At 39.0% G+C, this 20,518-nt stretch overlaps 1 protein-coding gene across 1 annotated transcript in view; it reads right to left on the bottom strand.

Annotated features, from left to right (window-relative positions):
* The window catches only part of ARSK (arylsulfatase family member K), a 60,673-nt gene that overhangs the window by 38,597 nt on the left and 1,558 nt on the right, over positions 1-20,518 (bottom strand). The window contains exons 2-3 of the mRNA XM_040241500.1: positions 9,304-9,433; positions 4,837-4,996 (exon numbers count right to left, since the gene is read on the bottom strand). Coding sequence (XP_040097434.1) covers positions 4,837-4,996; positions 9,304-9,433 — 290 coding nt within the window. The remainder of the gene's footprint in view (positions 1-4,836; positions 4,997-9,303; positions 9,434-20,518) is intronic.

Consider the following 20,518-nt stretch of genomic DNA (forward strand, 5'->3'; position numbering starts at 1 on the left):
GCATCATACTAGAAAAAGACCCAGATTCTTCATGGCTAACTGCAATAGGATGTAGTCAGTGAAAGAGCCAACTGGCAGGATGGAAAGACTACTTAGAAAACAAGTGAAACTGTCAAAGGAGACAAGTTGGATCAATCAAGTAATTACATGAACTCCAAAAAACTGATCTAAAATCACCATGGGACTTGATCAGAGGGCAAGAAATATGTTAAAGGATGAAAAGAATAGAAGAGAACTACTCCAAGGTTATCATTATTATTTTTTTACTGAATAAAAATCTTATGGAGATTCTCATATTCAGCTTCTCTGATGAAACAGGCAGGCTGTTTTCTGACAGTGCCTCAGCTTGTTGCTCAAGTCCTTCTCACATATTAAAGTTTTACCTTTCATGGTTCCCTTAGGAAACCATAAACAGAAATTCGGGTTTATCCAGTGTCTTCCAAAAGGTTTTCAGTTTCCTATTTGGTTGCATTTGTTCAGAAGTCTTCTTCCTGTCCTCCACCTAAGCCTATTGAAGTTCTACTTCTGCAAGTTTATAAAATCTAAAAGGCTATTCATATGAAATGTACTCTTTTGAAAAATATATACTATGAAGAGAAAACACTACCAAGAAGACTATAACAGAATTGTGTAGTCATCAGTTGTAAGATGCATTGCAAGTTCAGAGATGTTAAATTGTGGGGGAAAAAAATTGTGCACCTTAGCATAGACAAAATGGAGCACTTTACAGCTTTTTCTCCCATCCCTTGAAAAAAAATCTGGATGTGTTTGCTTCTTCCTTTAAACAGAACTCACCATATTTTGTCCTATACTGTAATTTTTTAGACTTAAAAAAAAATCTCATGTTTTAAACCATAAGTCACTTTAGCCAGGTCATATCTGGCTAATGCTAATGTTAAATTAAAAAGTGAAATCTCCACCTTATTAGATATCTTCAGGTTCTTCGAAAAGTAGATTGGAATAAATTTCACGAATGGTCAGCACTGGCAAAATGGGGAGATACACTTCACTGAGGGCAGCTACACACAGTACCTTAAACTTGAGTAATAAATGGAAAAAAATCCAAGAATCGTAATGAAATTGTGGACTTAGAACTATCAGTGGTATTCCAAGAAACTGACATAGGAGTTATGGTAGACAGCATTCTGAAGATAGCCCCAGTAGCTGCTTCAGCCAGAATTTGCTAGTTATAAGAAGCGAGGGTTCTGGAGCAATAAAATAAAATAATAGCAGTCATTATTATGCTTTTTCACTATCAGCAGTCATCCTGGGAACGTACTCAGAATAATGCAAGCTGTTTTAGATACTGAATTTCATTAAAAACAACAAGGTATGTAGCTGTGGGGTTCTAAAAAAGCTTCTAAAATGACCAGAGGAATGGATATCTTTTCCATTATAAGGAAAAGAATAAAATACACTCCTCTTTAGTATGGATAAATCTGATCTAAGGCATGTAGGATCCTGTTGTTATTGTTTAGTTCCTAAGTTGTGTCCAACTCTGCGACCCCATGGACTATAGCCTACCAGGCTCCTCTGTCCATGGGATTTTTCAGGCAAGAATATGGGATGGGTTGCCATTTCCTTCTACAGGAGATCTTCCTGACCTGGGAGCAAATCCAGGTCTCCTACACTGGCAGGCAGATTTTTACCACTGAGCCACCTGGGAAGCCCCAGGTAGGATCTTAGATTATACAGTTAAAAGTAGAGAAGGATGAGATAAACACAGACTTATTCACTGGGCTGCAGAATTGAAAGGGACCCTATGGTTGCTGTTTGAGGTCTGCTGCTTTCCTCTTGGCTGCTTAGGAGGTTCTAGTTAGAAAGCCTGTGCTTCTGGTCTGGAGGCCAAGGGAACAAGAAGATGCGAGAGCAGCCCATGGTTTGCCGCCCTTTGCCGCTTGTCAAGAAACTCAAGCTAAAAAGTTTGCCATAGCAATTCTCTCATTTGGGAAGTAGGCTTCTAGTTCTTCATTTGTCTCATGGGATTAAGTATGGCCTGTTGTGACAGGTTTCAGAAACACATGAAGACACATGAATTGAGGACATTTAGGCAGTAAGATGAGAACAGCAGGAGTAAGACGAAGTGCCAGGGCATCTGATTTTAGGTTTTAAACTTTTAGCTAGGAGAGATAAGACAGCAGTTTGCTTATATTTGCTCCTGATTTGCTTAAATTTGCCACTAGAATACATATAAGTTCCATAAGGCTACAGATTTTTGTGTTTTGATCACTACAGTATTCCCATCACTCAAAAATGGCATCTGGGACTCTGTAGGTGGGTTAATAGGTATTTTCTGAATGGGTGTTCCATACATGATTTTACCCTTGTAACTTTAATAAGGATCATCTTAGTCTTAGTATTTTAAGGAATGTTACTTAATGTTTACCTTCTTTAATGTGCTGATCTTAGAAAGCTAGTTTTTAAAATATCTATAAAAATCAATTACTCAAGACCTTCTAATTCTATACATTTCCAAATTAACATTTTCTTTGATTTTGTTGATTCTAAAAAAACTGAAATACTACTGTTAAGTGGATCTTAACCCTTAGTGGTAAAGGTAGCACAATGTTATAAAAACTAGTTTTGAGAGTCAGTCTATCAAAAAACACTGAATGCACCTATTTATGATGTTGGATAGTGAGAGACCTTTTTTTTAAAATTTATTTTTAACTGAAGCATAATTGCTTCACAGTACTGTGTTGCTTTCTACCAAACATCAACATAAAAGACCTTTCCCCCCCTGAAATTCGTCTTTAAACTTGCACTGAAAAATCTGAAAGATACTGTGCTGTAACTCATGCAGACATGCCATTCACAGCAACCTTGACCTATGTGTCAGTCAAGTGCCCTATGTGGGCACATACAGCAGGAATACAAACACTTTTGACAGTTTATTTAAGTTTCCTAAGGGTCGCAGAGTCGGATACGACTGAGCAACTGAACTGAACTCAACTGAACCTAGATAGCATATTAGAAAGCAGAGACATTACTTTGCCAACAAAGGTCCATCTAGTCAAGGCTATGGTTTTTCCAGTGGTCATGTATGGATGTGAGAGTTGGACTGTGAAGAAAGCTGAGCACCAAAAAATTGATGCTTTTGAACTGTGGTATTGGAGAAGACTCTTGAGAGTCCCTTGGACTGCAAGGAGATCCAATCAGTCCATCCTAAAGGAGATCAGTCCTGGGTGTTCTTTGGAAGGACTGATGCTAAAGCTGAAACTCCAATACTTTGGCCACCTCATGCGAAGAGTTGACTCATTGGAAAAGACTCTGATGCTGGGAGGGATTGGGGGCAGGAGGAGAAGCGGACAACCGAGGATGAGATGGCTGGATGGCATCACCGACTCGATGGACATGAGTTTGAGTGAACTCCAGGAGTTGGGTGATGAACAGGGAGGCGTGGTGTGCTGTGATTCATGGGGTCGAAAATAGTCAGACACGACTGAGTGACTGAACTGAACTGAACTGAAGCTCTGGTGAGAGGATCAGTAAGTGAAAATATGCTATATGCAATTATTACACTGAAAACTATCTTTGATTTCCCAAATATTAATGTTTAAGTGGCTCTTTTCCTTTTATTGATTTTAACCCTAGGTAAAATAGAATATCATTGTTTATCAAATAATAAGCTATAACTTTTTATTCCATTCATTTATTCATTAACCAAAACATTTAACTGTGTACCTACAATGTACAGGCACTATGGTGGCAGTGGGAATAAAGCAGTACAAAGGAGAAACAGGATCTGTGCACTCCAAGAATGATTATCCCACTGAGGAATAACATTTAGATTAAAGTTTAACCATCTCACACAGAGAGCGATAGTGATATGGAGTACATGGCATTCAATCTTAGATTCTTTTTCGTTACTGGACTGACTGAGGAAACAACAAAAACAAAAAAAAAATTTCAAATAGGATAATATGAATGGCTGTACCTGACTTTGGATTAACCTTACTTTCTAAAAAGTAGAAGGATTTTAAAGAGAAACTGGTAAAACTCCATGAAATGAGCACATACTATTTCATTTGGTATTTACAACAAAGAAATTTAAATAACATTATTTAATATTTAAATTTTATTTAAAAAATTACCTAAATTTAAAGAAGTTAGCTTAAGTAATAGCCCTAAGATTATACTGCTGGTTAGTAGTAAACCAAGAAACTAGGATTCAAAAGTAGGCAATCTGATTCTAGATTTCTACTTTTACCCCCTATGCTTGGTTGCCTGATTTTGAGGACTGAGTAAAATGAAAGAAACAAATTATAGTAGAAAACTAAAGTTGGAGAGAACTGACAAAAGCAAGTAACAAGATTATAGTCTATGAAACAAATTTTAAAGTAAATAAAGCAGCCATTGTATATATAAATCAAAATAACTCATGGACTACACAATTTTATAGACCTTTAATGTTTAAGGAAAACAAAATTACTAGCATATATGTAATTTCAATATTTTAAGAAGGTTAAAGAAAGCTAAAGGTTTAGCCAAAGTAACACAAGAGAATCCCAGGGATGGGGGAGCCTGGTGGGCTGCCATCTCTGGGGTCGCACAGAGTCGGACACGACTGAAGCGACTTAGCAGCAGTAGCAGCAGCAGGGATTAAGAGATTTACTTTCAGCTTTGTGGAGAAATAAAAGAAGTAAAAAAGGGACTGTATGTATGTATTACAGTAGTGGGCTGTCTATGAAAACCATTTTTTAAAACTTTTTATTTTAGATTGACGTATAGCTGATCAGCAATGTAAAGATAGTTCAAGGTGGACGGCAAAGGCTATCAGTCATATGCATACATATTCGTTCTCCGCCAGAGAATCACTTTGATTTTATTTTTTACCTGATGGAGTGATGCCCTGAAGTGTAGTCCAGTTTTCCAAATTTTTGTGTTCTGTAGCCATGCTTCTCCATGACATCCATCCATGTTATGTAATTTGGATCTAAGCCCTTAAAGTTATTCCAAGATTCTGTTAAGTGAGTGAAGAGCCCACTCCACATTGCTGGTGGAAAAAAACAATGGGATCAGTGTAAGCAGGCTTAACAATTTATTTTAATGACTGAGACAATTATACCAAGAGAGAAAAGAGATTACTAGTTTAGAGCTCAGGCTCTGCAATAAGATAAACCTGCATTAGGGGTTTTACCTAACATTTTTGATTGTTACCTCGTTTTATTCAGGGGAAAACTGAAATGAGTTCCTATTTTCACTTTACAGGTGAATCTCTAAGGCTTACAGGTCAGGTTGTTTAAGGCAAATAGATGGAATTAAATATAAAGCCTATCTTACTTGAGTTTCTTTCAATCATAAAAATAATCACTATGTATGTATTGGTCAACTTTCCACGCTGGTCAAATGAAGTACAGATCTCATTTCCCCAAAATTCCCAAGGATTTTCCTTGTTTCTTGTCTTGTTACCGGCTTGCCACAAAAAAGTTAAGTGTACTTTTTAAGTGTACTTTTTAGTTGTCTTCTCTCTTATTTTCTACAGCTATGATTGTTTAGTCAATAAATCTTTTCTGAAACATTAACAGGAGTAAAGGGAGAAATAGACACAAATACTAGGGGACTTCAATACCCCCACTTTCAACAGCAAATAGATCTTTCAGACAGAAAATCAAAAGGGAAACACAAGACTACCTGTTAGAGCAGATGGACTTAACATTTTCAGAACATTCCATCCAAACACACAGAAAGTACATTCTTTTCAAGTGCAAATGAAATAGTCTCCAGGAATATCATATGTTAGGCCATACAACAAGACTTAGTAATTAAATTTACTAAGACTTAAATTCTCAAGAATTTAAGAAATTTGAAAATCAATCAAGCATCTTTTCTGACCACAATGATATGAAACTAGAATCAATTACAAGAAGAAAACTGGAAAACTCATAATTATATGGAGATTAAGCAACATGCTCCTAAACAACCAATAGGCCAAAGAAGAAAAGAGAAAAAACTATTTCGAGACAAATGAAAATGGAAATACAGCATAGCAACACAAATGGCATGCAGCAAAAAGCATTTCTAAGAGGGAAGGTCATAGCTATAAATACCTTGCTGTGGTATCAGTCGTAATGTCTCCTCTTTAATTTCTGAGTCCTTTCTTTTTTTTTGGAAAGTATAGCTAAGGATTTGTCCATTTTATTAAAAAAAAAGAACTTAGTTTTATTATCTTTTCTGTTGTGCTTTTAGTCTCTGCCTCATTTATTTCCACTTTTATCTTTGTTTGTTTTCTTTCTTCTACTAACTTTGGGCTTAGTTTGTTCTTTTTTAACAGACTGGTTCCAAATAGGAAAAGGTGTATGTCAAGGCTGTATATTGTCACCCTGCTTATTTAACTTATATGCAGAGTACATCATGAGAAACGCTGGACTGGAAGAAACACAAGCTGGAATCAAGATTGCCAGGAGAAATATCAATAACCTCAGATATGCAGATGACACCACCCTTATGGCAGAAAGTGAAGAGGAACTAAAAAGCCTCTTGATGAAAGTGAAAGAGGAGAGTGAAAAAGTTGGCTTAAAACTCAACATTCAGAAAACGAAGATCATGGCATCCAGTCCCATCACTTCATGGGAAATAGACGGGAAAACAGTGGAAACAGTGTCAGACTTTATTTTTTATTGCAGCCATGAAATTAAAAGACGCTTACTCCTTGGAAGAAAAGTTATGACCAAGCTAGATAGCATATTCAAAAGCAGAGACATTACTTTGCCAACTAAGGTCCGTCTAGTCAAGGCTATGGTTTTTCCTGTGGTCATGTATGGATGTGAGAGTTGGGCTGTGAAGAAGGCTGAGCGCTGAAGAACTGATGCTTTTGAACTGTGGTGTTGGAGAAGACTCTTGAGAGTCCCTTGGACTACAAGGAGATCCAACCAGTCCATTCTGAAGGAGATCAGCCCTGGGATTTCTTTGGAAGGAATGATGCTGAAGCTGAAACTCCAGTACTTTGGCAATCTCATGTGAAGAGTTGACTCATTGGAAAAGACTCTCATGCTGGGAGGGATTGGGGGCAGTAGGAGAAGGGGACAACCGAGGAGGGGATGCCTGGATGGCATCACGGACTCGATGGACATGAGTCTGAGTGAACTCCGGGAGATGGTGATGGACAGGGAGGCCTGGCGTGCTGCAATTCATGGGGTCGAAAAGAGTTGGACATGACTGAGCGACTGAACTGAACTGAACTGAACTGTTCTTTTTTAAAAATCACTGGCTCTGCAGCTATGTCCCAGTCATTGACCTTGGTCCTGGGGACACAAGCGTTAGGAAGACCCCAGTGTTTGGAGCTTAGCTTTGGCAGTTGCCTCATTGTTGCTGGTTTTGTGGGAGGGATCATTATGGCTGTATATTGCTAGAAGTGTTGCGTGATGCACATAAACCTAATCTGACTGATTCAGCTCATGAAAATGTTCTTACTCTCTCTAGAATATGGTGTATACCTTAAACTAACACAGTGCTTTATGTCAATTATATCTCAGTAAAGCAGGGGGAAAAAAGCCTTTTCCCTTTTCTGTGTACACATGTAGTAGGGTTGAATCCTTTTCTCGTCTAACAAAATGCTTTCTTTATGATAAGTGGAGTAGGGTATCACCTGGCATTGCATCCCAACACTGCTAGACCTTTGATAAGTTATATAACCTTTCAGTACTTTAGTTTTCATCTGCAAAATGTCTATAACAACAATTTCCACTTTGTGACAATGTGGATAATTATATAAATTAAGACACGCAAGGCAGTTAGAATATGGCCAGGCACACAGTAAGAATGCAATAAATACATGTGAGTTTTTATTACGATTATTCCCTTCTCTTTGTTCAAACTGTTCAAAATATACTTCTTCCAGGAAAAGCATCACCTAACATTTCTGAAATCTTTAGAGTTCCTTGAGCACTTTTAAAATCCATTATCTCACTTGATGCTAGGAACAACCCTGCGAGGGGCACAGCGCATACAGCATTCTGTGATTAGGAAACTGAGGGGCAGGCCTGACATGGTCCATTGAGGACCGGAACCCAGTCCTCACCTCACCCTAGTACAGCTCTCATTCCACTTGCTCAATAAAGAACAACGAACAGAAGTGTTTGTAATACACCTGGTCCTTCATCATGGAAACATCATTTATAATATACTTTAGGTTTCTTTTAATCATCAGTGATTATATAGTTGGTAGTGCTGAAAATGTAGTCACAAAAACATGTGGCTCAAATCACAGAGAATGTGATGTCAGGAACTTAGCAGACAAAAGAAAATCATTGAGTGCTATTTATGAGTTCCAGTGCAAAGCATCATAAAGTGGAAGAGAAAGACAACTCTATCAGAGAACAGACTTTATAAAAATGTCAATTTCCTCTGTTTTTCAGTTAGTCATGACTTAATATCACTGATATTTTCCTATTAAAACTGCCTATTTCCTAAATTACTATAATAAAAGTAAACAGATTTGGGATAGAAGTGAATTGAGACGGAAGGAAAAAATATCTAATCTGCAATAATACAGAAAATTCCAGGTATACCTGAGAAGTTTTACTACTTTGTAGCTCAGATGCTAAAGAATCTGCCTGCAATACAGGAGACCTCGCTTCGATCCCCAGGTTGGGAAGATCCCCTGGAAAAGGGAATGGCAACCTACTCCAGTACTCTGGTCTGGAGAATCCCAAGGACAGAGGAAGCTGGCGGGCTACTGTCCATGTGGTCACAGAGTAACTGAGTGACTAACACTCCTTCAGTTCAGTTCCTTAGTATACTTTACAGTTCCCTCCCAGCTACTTATCTCTTACTGAAAAATTTAAATGGAACTCCTCTAGGAAATATAAACATTTCCGAATTTGCCTGGAGAGTTGAGATTCTTAGTCACCAGTCATAAGGAAACGAAACAATAATACTTGAACTAAACACCATTTTAGGTGATGAAACTTCTACTCTTAAAAAAGCCCAAAACCCAATGTTGTTGTTTAGTCACTAACTCACGCCTGACTCTTTGCAACCCCAGGGAGTTGCATGCTCCTCTGTCCATGTGATTTCCCAGGCAAGAACACCGGAGGGGCTGCCTTTTCCTTCACCAGGAAATCTTCCCAAGCCAGGGATCAAACTCACGTTTTCTGCATTAGAAGGCTGATTCTTTACCGCTGAGACACGAGGGAAACCCCCAATACCCATTACATATCCTAAAACACGCCTCACATATATTCAAAATTTTTTATTAGATGCCAAATATGATTTACCATCCTATTTTGGAGTATAATCTTTTAAAGTGTGAACACATTTTCAGGGTGGGGCTGCTTCTAGTAAAATCAAGCGTGTTCGTACCTGCACGCGACGGACAGCAGATTGGAGAGTTTGTGTAGGCGTTTAGAAAGGAAGTGCCATCTGCTTTCATAAAGTCGATAAAAGGAAGTTTCACTACCTGACTTCCTGGATAAAATGTTAGCCTTCCATCCTGGAATAAAGAAATTTAATTGTTTATGAAGCATTGACTACATCGCAAAAGAAGAAAATAATTTCCTTTAATTTTAAGCATAAAATTCACAAGTAGTTGGGACTTCCCTGGTGGTCCAGAGGCTAAGACTCCATACTCCCAATGCAGAGGGCCCAGGTTTGATGCCTGTGCTGGGAACTAGATCCCACTCGCCACAACTAAGAGTTTGCCTGGTGCAACTAAGACCCGGTAGAGCCAAATAAATAAATATTTTAAAAAATTCACAAGTAGCGAAAAACTTCAATATGATCCTAAGAACCTTCAAATAATGAAAACAAGTAGAGAAAGTGTTACCATTCTCTGACTCATAATAGTGCAAATTCATGTTGTGTGAGACTTGGATCCATTTGAATACAGAAAATAAATGAAAGAAATTAATGGAAAGTTGGATGGACTGACTGAACCAATGTTTGTTGAGTATTTGGTATGTGCCAGGCACTATGAAAGATCTGGAGATACAATGGTGAATAAAAAGAGAGTCCCTGGCCTCATGAAGCTTATAGTCTAGTGGGAGGGGCAAAAACCATCAGTTTAATTCAGTCACTCAGTTGGGTCCGACTCTTTGCGACCCCATGGACTGCAGCATGCCAGGCTTCCCTGTCCATCACCAACTCCTGGAGTTTACCCAAACTCATGACCATTGAGTCAGTGATGCCATCCAACCATCTCGTCCTCTGTCGTCCCCTTCTCCTCCTGCCTTCAATCTTTTCCAGCATCAGGAAAACCAAGAATAATTACAATACCATTACTGTGACATGGCCTTGAAAAAAATCTAAAGATACAGAATAACAAAGGAAACCTTCTTGATAAGAGTGAACAGGGAAGCCTTCTCTGGTAAGTGAGAGCTAAAGAGTGAGGAGGGTCACCCATTTAAATAAAGTAGAGACGCCTGCAGGACTTAAGTGGAGATAGCAACTAGGCAGCTGGAGAAATAAGCCGGAAGACTGGAGAGATGTTTAGGTTGGAGATACCTATTTTGGAATTGAATTGGAAATTGAAGAACTCTTCTTGGTAAAGAGCAAAAGAGAGAGAAAAAAGAATGTTCCAGTCCTGGAGTTATACCTATTGTATGTTTTCAATGTAGTTTTGTAAATAAAATACAGTTTAAAAGTGAGCGAATCCAAAATACAGGACATACCTACATCTTTGAGATGTCTGAGATTTCCAAATGGAGATATAAATTAGGGTACAGATAGGAATCTGGAGCTCAGAGAAGTCTTTCCTGGTGAAACAAGGCTTTAATATATTCATGGCATTGAAAACTGTGAGACAGTGAAATCTTTTAGGGGAAGAGAGAAAAGAGAGGAAAGAAAGAAGCCCTGAGGAGTCCCAGGTAAGAAGAGAAGGCGGAGGGGGAAACTGAGAAAGAATGACTTGTGAGGGAGGAAGATATCAGGAGACTGAGTCTCATGAGAGCTGAGAGGACAGTGTGTCCAGAGAGAGGGAACAGCTGTGTTGAAAGGGTGTGTAAACAACGTCAGAAAATGCACATTGGAATTGGTGGCTGGTGATGCTGACAGAAGCACTTCCAATGGAGTTGTAAGAATGGACCCCTGAAAGAGAAAGGGAAGAGAGAATGGGAGGTGAGATGGCAGGCGAAGAAACCACTTCTAAGTAGGTTTTTTGCAAAGAAAAACAAAACAACAACAACAAAAAATGGGATGGATGTTAGCTAATAGAGGGTTAGATACAGGAGAAATGTGGGATTAAGGTTAGGTTTGTTTTTTTTTTAAAGATGGGGAAATTTAGAGCATGCTTATATGTTGAAATAAATACCACTTCTAGCAGAAGTAATCACTGAATACTAAGCAAGCAACTCCTCTGATTTCCTGAATGACGAGCAAGGGAGCCCAAGACACAAGTGCACACTCTACCCTTGTAAGAATTTCACTAAATCCATAAATTCAAACTCTTGGAAACTTATCTTGATAAAACCCAAATGCCTACAGGTCTCATTCCTCCAATCTTTTGGACATGGGGGATGATAACCATTTGTGGCCACTGGCTGGATTCTAGACAACCCAGCCACCCAGGCTCATCCTTTTGGAGGGGTGGAGCTGGAGGTCTCGTAGTAGAAGCACTGGGATGCCACACAATTCAGACAGTGAGGCTTGGACTCCAAGTCCTGCAGGCTAGTTTCAGATGGGTGTAATGACCACTGAATGGATACAGCAGTGTGTCTGTAATTCATGTTAGTAATTTCTTGACTCATTTCCATGGAAAGCAGGCTAGAAAGCAGGTATCTTTAAAGAGCAGAATAGCAAGGATGGCAAATAGGGGAGGGGATAACTACCTCACTTCGGGAAGTTTCTAGCACAGAATATGTAAAAGGTGGTCTATGTAAAGATGACTGCCTATGATATAAAGGCACTCAATAAATATTCAGTGAGTGAAATGAAACAAGTCTTTAATGCAGAGCTGTATAATTTACAAAAGAAAAATTCAATATGTTCAAAATTCAACACTGCATTTTTCTAAAACTTAATAAACCTGGATTATGTGCATCAATGGAATGATTTATATTTGACTAGGTTCTGAAAAAATATTTAAATTATGCTACACATATTCTCAATAAAAAGCATACTGATACTTTAAATGAAGAACAAAACAATATTATTAGAGAAGATATTGAACATTTCTAGAAGTTTTGGCTTTTTAACTTCATGTAGTTTTTACACACTAGCAAATACTTTAAAAAAGAGGCCAAAGTGGTACCACTGCTCATGGTATTGATGGGAGGTGGTTCACATAGTAATTCAATCTGAACTGAAATGGATCTTAACATGGTTAGCTGATGATCACACTAGGACCACAGCCTTGTCTAACTCAATGAAACTAAGCCATGCCCGTGGGGCAACCCAAGACGGGTGGGTCATGGTGGAGAGGTCTGACAGAATGTGGTCCACTGGAGAAGGGAATGGCAAACCACTTCAGTATTCTTGCCTTGAGAACCCCATGAACAGTATGAAAAGACAAAATGATAGGATACTGAAAGAGGAACTCCCCAGGTCAGTAGGTGCCCAATATGCTACTGGAGATCAGTGGAGAAATAACTCCAGAAGGAATGAAGGGATGGAGCCAAAGCAAAAACAATACCCAGATGTGGATGTGACTGGTGATAGGAGCAAGATCTGATGCTGTAAAGAGCAATATTGCATAGGAACCTGGAATGTCAGGTCCATGAATCAAGGCAAATTGGAAGCGGTCAAACAAGAGATGGCAAGAGTGAACGTTGACATTCTAGGAATCAGCGAACTACAATGGACTGGAATGGGTGAATTTAACTCAGATGACCATTATATCTACTACTGCGGGCAGGAATCCCTCAGAAGAAATGGAGTACCATCATGGTCAACAAAAGAGTCCAAAATGCAGTACTTGGATGCAATCTCAAAAACGATAGAATGATCTCTGTTCATCTCCAAGGCAAACCATTCAATGTCACAGTTATCCAAGTCTATGCCCCGACCAGTAACACTGAAGAAGCTGAAGTTGAAGAGTTCTATGAAGATCTACAAGACCTTTTAGAACTAACACCCCAAAAAGATGTCCTTTTCATTATAGGGTACTGGAATGCAAAAGTAGGAAGTCAGGAAACACCTGGAGTAACAGGCAAATTTGGCCTTGGAATGCAGAATGAAGCAGGGCAAAGATAATAGAGTTTTGTCAAGAAAATGCACTGGTCATAGCAAACACCCTCTTCCAACAACACAAGAGAAGACTCTACACATGGACATCACCAGATGGTCAACACCGAAATCAGATTGATTATATCCTTTGCAGCCAAAGATGGAGAAGTTCTATATAGTCAACAAAAACAAGACTGGGAGCTGACTGTGGCTTAGATCATGAACTCCTTATTGCCAAATTCAGACTTAAATTGAAGAAAGTAGGGAAAACCGCTAGACCATTCAGGTATGACCTAAATCAAATCCCTTATGATTATACAGTGGAAGTGAGAAATAGATTTAAGGGCCTAGATCTGATAGATAGAGTGCCTGATGAACTATGGAATGAGGTTCGTGACATTGTACATGAGACAGGGATCAAGACAATCCCCATGGAAAAGAAATGCAAAAAAGCAAAATGGCTGTCTGGGGAGGCCTTACAAATAGCTGTGAAAAGAAGAGAAGCAAAAAGCAAAGGAGAAAAGCAAAGATATAAGCATCTGAATGCAGAGTTCCAAACAATAGCAAGAAGGGATAAGAAAGCCACCTTCAGTGATCAATGCAAAGAAATAGAGGCAAACAACAGAATGGGAAAGACTAGAGATCTCTTCAAGAAAATTACAGATACCAAGGGAACATTTCATGTAAAGATGGGCTTGATAAAGGACAGAAATGGTATGGACCTAACAGAAGCAGAAGATATTAAGAAGAGGTGGCAAGAATACACAGAAGAACTGTATAAAAAAGATCTTCATGACCCGGATAATCATGATGGTGTGATCACTCATCTAGAGCCAGACATCTTGGAATGTGAAGTCAAGTGGGCCTTAGAAAGCATCACTACGAAGAAAGCTAGTGGAGGTGATGGAATTCCAGTTGAGCTGTTTCAAATCCTGAAAGATGATGCTGTGAAAGTGCTGCACTCAATATGCCAGCAAATTGGGAAAACTCAGCAGTGGCCACAGGACTGGAAAAGGTCAGTTTTCATTCCAATCCCAAAGAAAGGCAATGCCAAAGAATGCTCAAACTACCACACAATTGCACTCATCTCACATGCTAGTAAAGTAATGCTCAAAATTCTGCAAGCCAGGCTTCAGCAATACATGAACCGTAAACTCCCTGATGTTCAAGCTGGTTTTAGAAAAGGCAGAGGAACCAGAGATCAAATTGCCAACATCTGCTGGATCATGGAAAAAGGAAGAAAGTTTCAGAAAAACATCTATTTCTGCTTTATTGACTATGCCAAAGCCTTTGACTGTGTGGATCACAATAAACTGTGGAAAATTCTTAAGAGAGATGGGAATACCAGACCACCTGACCTGCCTCTTGAGAAATCTGTATGCAGGTCAGGAAGCAACAGTTAGAACTGGACATGGAACAACAGACTGGTTCCAAATAGGAAAAGGAGTACGTCAAGGCTGTATATTGTCACCCTGCTCATTTAACTTATATGCAGAGTACATCATGAGAAATGCTGGACTGGAAGAAACACAAGCTGGAATCAAGACTGCTGGGAGAAATATCAATAACCTCAGATATGCAGATGACACCACCCTTATGGCAGAAAGTGAAGAGGAGCTAAAATGCCTCTTGATGAAAGTGAAAGAGGAGAGTGAAAAAGTTGGCTTAAAGCTCAACATTCAGAAAATGAAGATCATGGCATCCGGTCCCATCACTTCATGGCAAATTAGATGGGGAAACAGTGTCAGACTTTTGGGGGGCTCCAAAATCACGGCAGATGGTGACTGTAGCCATGAAATTAAAAGATGCTTATTCCTTGGAAGAAAAGTTATGACCAACCTAGATAGCATATTCAAAAGCAGAGACATTACTTTGCTGACTAAGGTCCATCTAGTCAAGGCTATGGTTTTTCCAGAGGTCACGTATGGATGTGAGAGTTGGACTGTGAAGAAGGTTGAGTGCCGAAGAATTGATGCTTTTGAACTGTGGTGTTGGAGAAGACTCTTGAGAGTCTCTTGGACTGCAAGGAGATCCAACCAGTCCATTCTGAAGGAGATTAGCCCTGGGATTTCTTTGGAAGGAATGATGCTAAAGCTGAAACTCCAGTTTTTTGGCCACCTCATGAGACGAGTTGACTCATTGGAAAAGACGCTGATACTGGGAGGGATTGGGGGCAGGAGGAAAAGGGGACGACAGAGGATGAGATGGCTGGATGGCATCACAGAGTCGATGGACGTGAGTCTGAGTGAACTCCAGGCGTTGGTGATGGACAGGGAGGCCTGGCATGCTGTGATTCATGGGGTCGCAGAGAGTCGGACACGACTGAGCAACTTAACTGACTGACTGACTGAGAAGTTTTGGCTTTTTAACTTCATGTAGTTTTTACACACTAGCAAATATTTTAAAAAAGAGGCTAAAGTGGTACCACTGCTCATGGTATCGATGGGAGGTGGTTCACATAGTAATTCAATCTGAACTGAAATGGATCTTTGCCAGGAGCCAGCTTGAGGAATTCCACCCGTGACAAGGTCATGCGGCAGAGCTCTGATGGCAAGGCTAATCAGACCTCAGGTTTCCCCCCTGGAATTTCCTGAGCATCCACCCCTGCAAAAAATAAGAATCTGTCTGCTTTTCCACTCTTCTGATATTCTCTGGAAAAAAGTCAACTCAGGGCTTTAGTCTTCTGCATTTGAAAGGGATGTTTCAGTTAAACCCCCTCTGATAGCTCTCTAGCTTGCCTAACATGTTCCCCGGACCTCTTACAGCTTGTGAATTGCTTACAACCCCCCAAGGGCGAGAGGCACAAAGCTTAAAAGCATCTTAAAGATATAGAGCCTTTTCTAAAGAGTTAAAAATCATATTGGTGACAGGTTTTCACTGTTGACTCAATGATTGCCGCCAGGCCTCCATATTCTTTATCTTTTAGGCACCTGGGAGGATGTTAATCAATGTAAACGGGATATGGAAAAAGATATATAGTAGTTTTGATGTTAGCAACACTAGACTTTTGAGTTCATTACTTTTCTCTTTGTTATATATCACTGCACTCCTCTTGTGTCCTTGCTATGTAAGAATGTAACTTTATTTAGTGCTTTCTGAGAGTGGCACCAGACTTTGGGAAGATCAACACAAATAAGTCTTCTGGTTGACAAACCCTTATCAGAAAAAAGGCTGTAAAATGTTAATTGGCCCTTTTGGCTGGAAGATGATGTAAATTACCTAAGACTTGTATATACAATTAGGTATGCAGAGAGAAAAGCCTGGTTTTGATGAGTCTGGACTGCTAACACTGCATAACTTTGTGTTACCCATTGATCTCCATGTTTTATCAAAAGTATAAAAGGCCTTCTGAACAATAGAGGACGGAGCCAGTTGCTGGACTGGTTTCCCCCGTGTCTCTCTCTCTCTTTTTCTCTCTCTCCCTCCTTTTCCTCTTTACTTTAATTTCAGGCTGAATTCCCATCTGGGGCACGGAGGCTCACCAAGTCTACTTACTTGCCCTGGTTGTTAAGACCTGCGCGAAAGGGAGCCTAAGGCGAGGCACTCTTAGATATTCAAGCGAGCACCGGTGGCCCAACGTAGATGGTGCAATTCCTTGTCTGGAATTTTATTGATCTTCCACATAATCCAAGTTATTCAGCCTTCTTTCTCTACTTAATTTTCCTACTACACTATTTCTTCCTAATCTAATCTTATATTAATAAATAAATAAGTTTTCCTCGCCAACGCCGTCCCCGCTTCGAATTCCCAGGATCCACCGGGGCTAGACCCTGGCAGATCTTAACATGGTTAGCTGATGAAAACCACAGAGAAAGTAAGTTTTCCATAATGTGGTACTGTAGTTCACAATGAATAGTCAGCCATAGGTCTAAGTACAGTTTTAGCACATTTTAGTTGGGAGAGAAAATCTTACAGAATGGTTTTCAGAATAACTTTCATAATTTAATAATGGCCCATTTTAGTTTTCTTAAGGCCATTCCTACTGTTTAAACAAATAGAGTACCCTAAAACTGGGCATTTAAAAAAGAAAAAGAGACCCACTAATTGGCTTTCTGAGCACCAAAGAATTGATACTTTTGAACTGTGGTGTTGGAGAAGACTCTTGAGAGTCCCTTGGACAGCAAGGAGATCCACCCAGTCCATCCTAAAGGAAATCAGTCCTGAATATTCATTGGAATCATATTTCCCTTATGCTGGGAAAGATTGAGGGCTGGAGGAGAAGGGGATGACAGAGGATGAGATGGCTGGATGGCATCACTGACTTGATGGACATGAGTTTGAGCAAGCTCCAAGAGTCGGTGATGGGCTGGGAAGCCTGGTGTGCTGCAGTCCATGGGGTCACAAAGAGTAGGACACAACTGAGTGACTGATCTGAACTGAACTGAATTGGCTTTCTGCATGAAAGTGCCAGAAATGATACCAATTGCCTTTTGCCTTAGTTTTTGAATTCTATTATTCTTGACTCTCCTGGGAGGCAGGCATTTCCCTCCTTGGGATGGATAAGCTTTTTGGTAGATATAATTCTGTGATCTGGATTGCTCCTTCTAGAGCCATGACTTGGATCAGTTCAGTTCAGTCACTCTGTCACCAACTTCTGGAGTTTGCTCAAACTCATGTCCCTCTAGTCAATGATGCCATCCAACCATCTCATCCTCTGTCATCCCCTTTTTCCACCTTCAATCTTTCCCAGCATCAGGGTCTTTCCCAATGAGTCAGTTCTTTGCATCAGATAGACAAAGTATTGGAGCTTCAGCTTCAGCATCAGTCCTTCCAATGAATATTCATGACTTGGTATGCAACTCCTTATTCTGGGCCAGGGAAAACCAGTGAAGTTTAGATTTCAAGACATCAATCTAATGAAAGAATATAATAGTAATCTTAACTGTCTGATTTATTATCAAGCAAGACTGTTTAGAGCATTCTTTTCAGATCTGTTCATCAGACTGAATGAGAGCCTCACTAGACACTGCTACGCAGTCCTGTGTATAGCACTCCCGAAACCTAATGAAAACTACAAACAGCACAGGTGCAGGGGTGAAGGAGGGAAGCAGAGAGGATGCTTACGCCTTTACACCTTTAAGAGTCAGGCTGAAGCATTTGTTTTCTCTTTTAAAAAATGGGTTTATTAAGATATAATTCACACATCATACAACTAACCCATTTAATTTATACAATTCAGTGGGGTTTTTTTTAGTATATTTAGAGAATTGTGTAAGCATCATCACACTCGATTTTAGAACATTCTCATCATGTCCAAAAGAAACCTAGCATTCCTTAACTGTCACCCGCTAATCCTCCTGTTCTCCCGAATCTAGGTAATTGTTGGTCTGTCTCTAATTTCTGTCTCTGTAGATTTGCTTTCTTTGGACAAATGGAATCATACAGTATGTGGTCCCTTCTGAGTAGCTTCTTTCACTTAGCGTAATGACTTTAAATTCATCCACATAGCAGCATGTATCAATACTGCATTTCTTTTTTATTGTTGAAAAATATTACTAAATTTTATTTGCCCATTTATCACCTGATATATATTTGTTTTCACTTTTTGGAAGTATTAATATTTATGTACAAGTTTTTGTGTGGACATATGTTTTTTATTTCTTTTGGGTATATACCTTGCAGTGGAATTGCTGGATCAACGTTAAACTCTTGTTTAACATTTTTGGAATTGCTAGATCGTTTTCAAAAGTGGCTGCACCATTTTACCTTCCTACCAGCAGCACGTGAAGGTTGCATTTCTCTCATATTCTCCTGACTCTAGTGTGTCTCTGATTATAGTCATCTTTGTGGGTGTGAACTGGTGTCTCACTGTGGTTTTGATTTGCATTTCCGTAATGATTAACAATATTGAGTATCTTTTCATATGTTTATTGACTATTTGCATATCTTCTTTGGAGAACTGCCTGTTCAGATCTTTTGCCCACTTTTAAACTGCCTAAGGGCTTGCCAGGTGATGTGTGTAGTAAAGAACTGGCCTGCCAATGCAGGAGACATAAGAGACTCGGGTTCGATCCCTGAGTCAGGAAGATCCCCTGGAGCAGGAAATGGCAACCCACTGCCTGGAGAATCCCATGGACAGAGAAGCCTGGCAGGCTACAGTCCATGGGGTCACAAAGAGTCAGACATGACTGAGGTGACTTAGTGTGCATGCAAACTACCTAATCCAAAGTCACAGATTTATTTGCCCCCATGTTTTTTTCCAAGGGTTTAATAGTTTCAGCTTTTATGTTTAATTCATCAGTTCACTTTGAGCTACTTTTTAAAAATGGAGTGAGACATTTTGCATGTGGATAATCAGTATTCCCAGCATTATCTGTTGAAAACACTATTCTTTCCCCATTAAATGGTCTTTGCATCTTTACTGAAAAATCAAATGAGAGTTTGAGAGTTATTTCTCTACTTTCAATTCTATTCCATTGATTTATATGTCTATCTTTATACCGGTGACACACTATCTTGATTGCTATAGTTTTGAAGTGAAGGTAAGTTTTGAAGTTAGAAAGTTTAAGTCCTCCAATTTTGTTGTTCTTTTACAAGACTGCCTTGGGTATTCTGGGTCCCTTGAATTTCCATATGAATTTCAGGATGGCTTTTTTCTGTTTCTGCAAAAATGTCTTAGTGATTTCTGAAGAGATTGCATGGAATTTGTAGATAAATTTGATGATTACTCTATTAACAATATTAAATCAATTTCATAAACATAAGATATTTATCTAGATGTTCATTAATTCCTTTCAACAATATTTTATAGTTTTTCTTATAGTTCAGTATAAGAATTGAACTTCTTTGGTTATATTTAATCCTAAGTATTTTATATTTTGGATACTATTTTAAATAGAATTATTTTCTTAATTTTTAGTTTGTTCATCAATCAAGGGTATAAAAATACAATTGATTTTTATATATTGATCTTACATCCTACAGCTATGTAGACTAACTTATTAGTTCTAAACATTTTGCAGTAGATTCCCTAGGATTTTCTTTATACAAGGTTATGTTACCTGCAAATAGAGACATTTTTCCTTTCCAATCTAAATGACTTCTATTTCATTTTCTTGTCTAATTCCCTTCCTAGAAAGCTGCCAGCTTAACTGCTGAATAAACACAGTAAGAACAGACAGCCTTGTCTTGTTCTTGGTCTTTGGGAGAAAACATTCAGTCTTTTATAGTTAACTATAACATTAACTGTGGATTTTCTGCAGATGTTCTTAATCAGGTTGAAAAAATTCTATTTCTACTTGGTCGAGTGCTTTTATCATGAAGGGTTATTGAATTCTGTCAGATGCTTTTTCTGCATCTGTTGAAATGATCACCTGTTTTTTGTCCTTTATTCAATTAACATGGTCTATCACATTGACTAGTTTCAGACATTAAACCCACCTTACATTTAGGGATAAATCACATTTAGTCACGGTAT

This window comes from Oryx dammah, unplaced genomic scaffold (genome assembly GCF_014754425.2).
Source record: "Oryx dammah isolate SB20612 unplaced genomic scaffold, SCBI_Odam_1.1 HiC_scaffold_5, whole genome shotgun sequence".
Lineage (NCBI taxonomy): Eukaryota > Metazoa > Chordata > Mammalia > Artiodactyla > Bovidae > Oryx > Oryx dammah.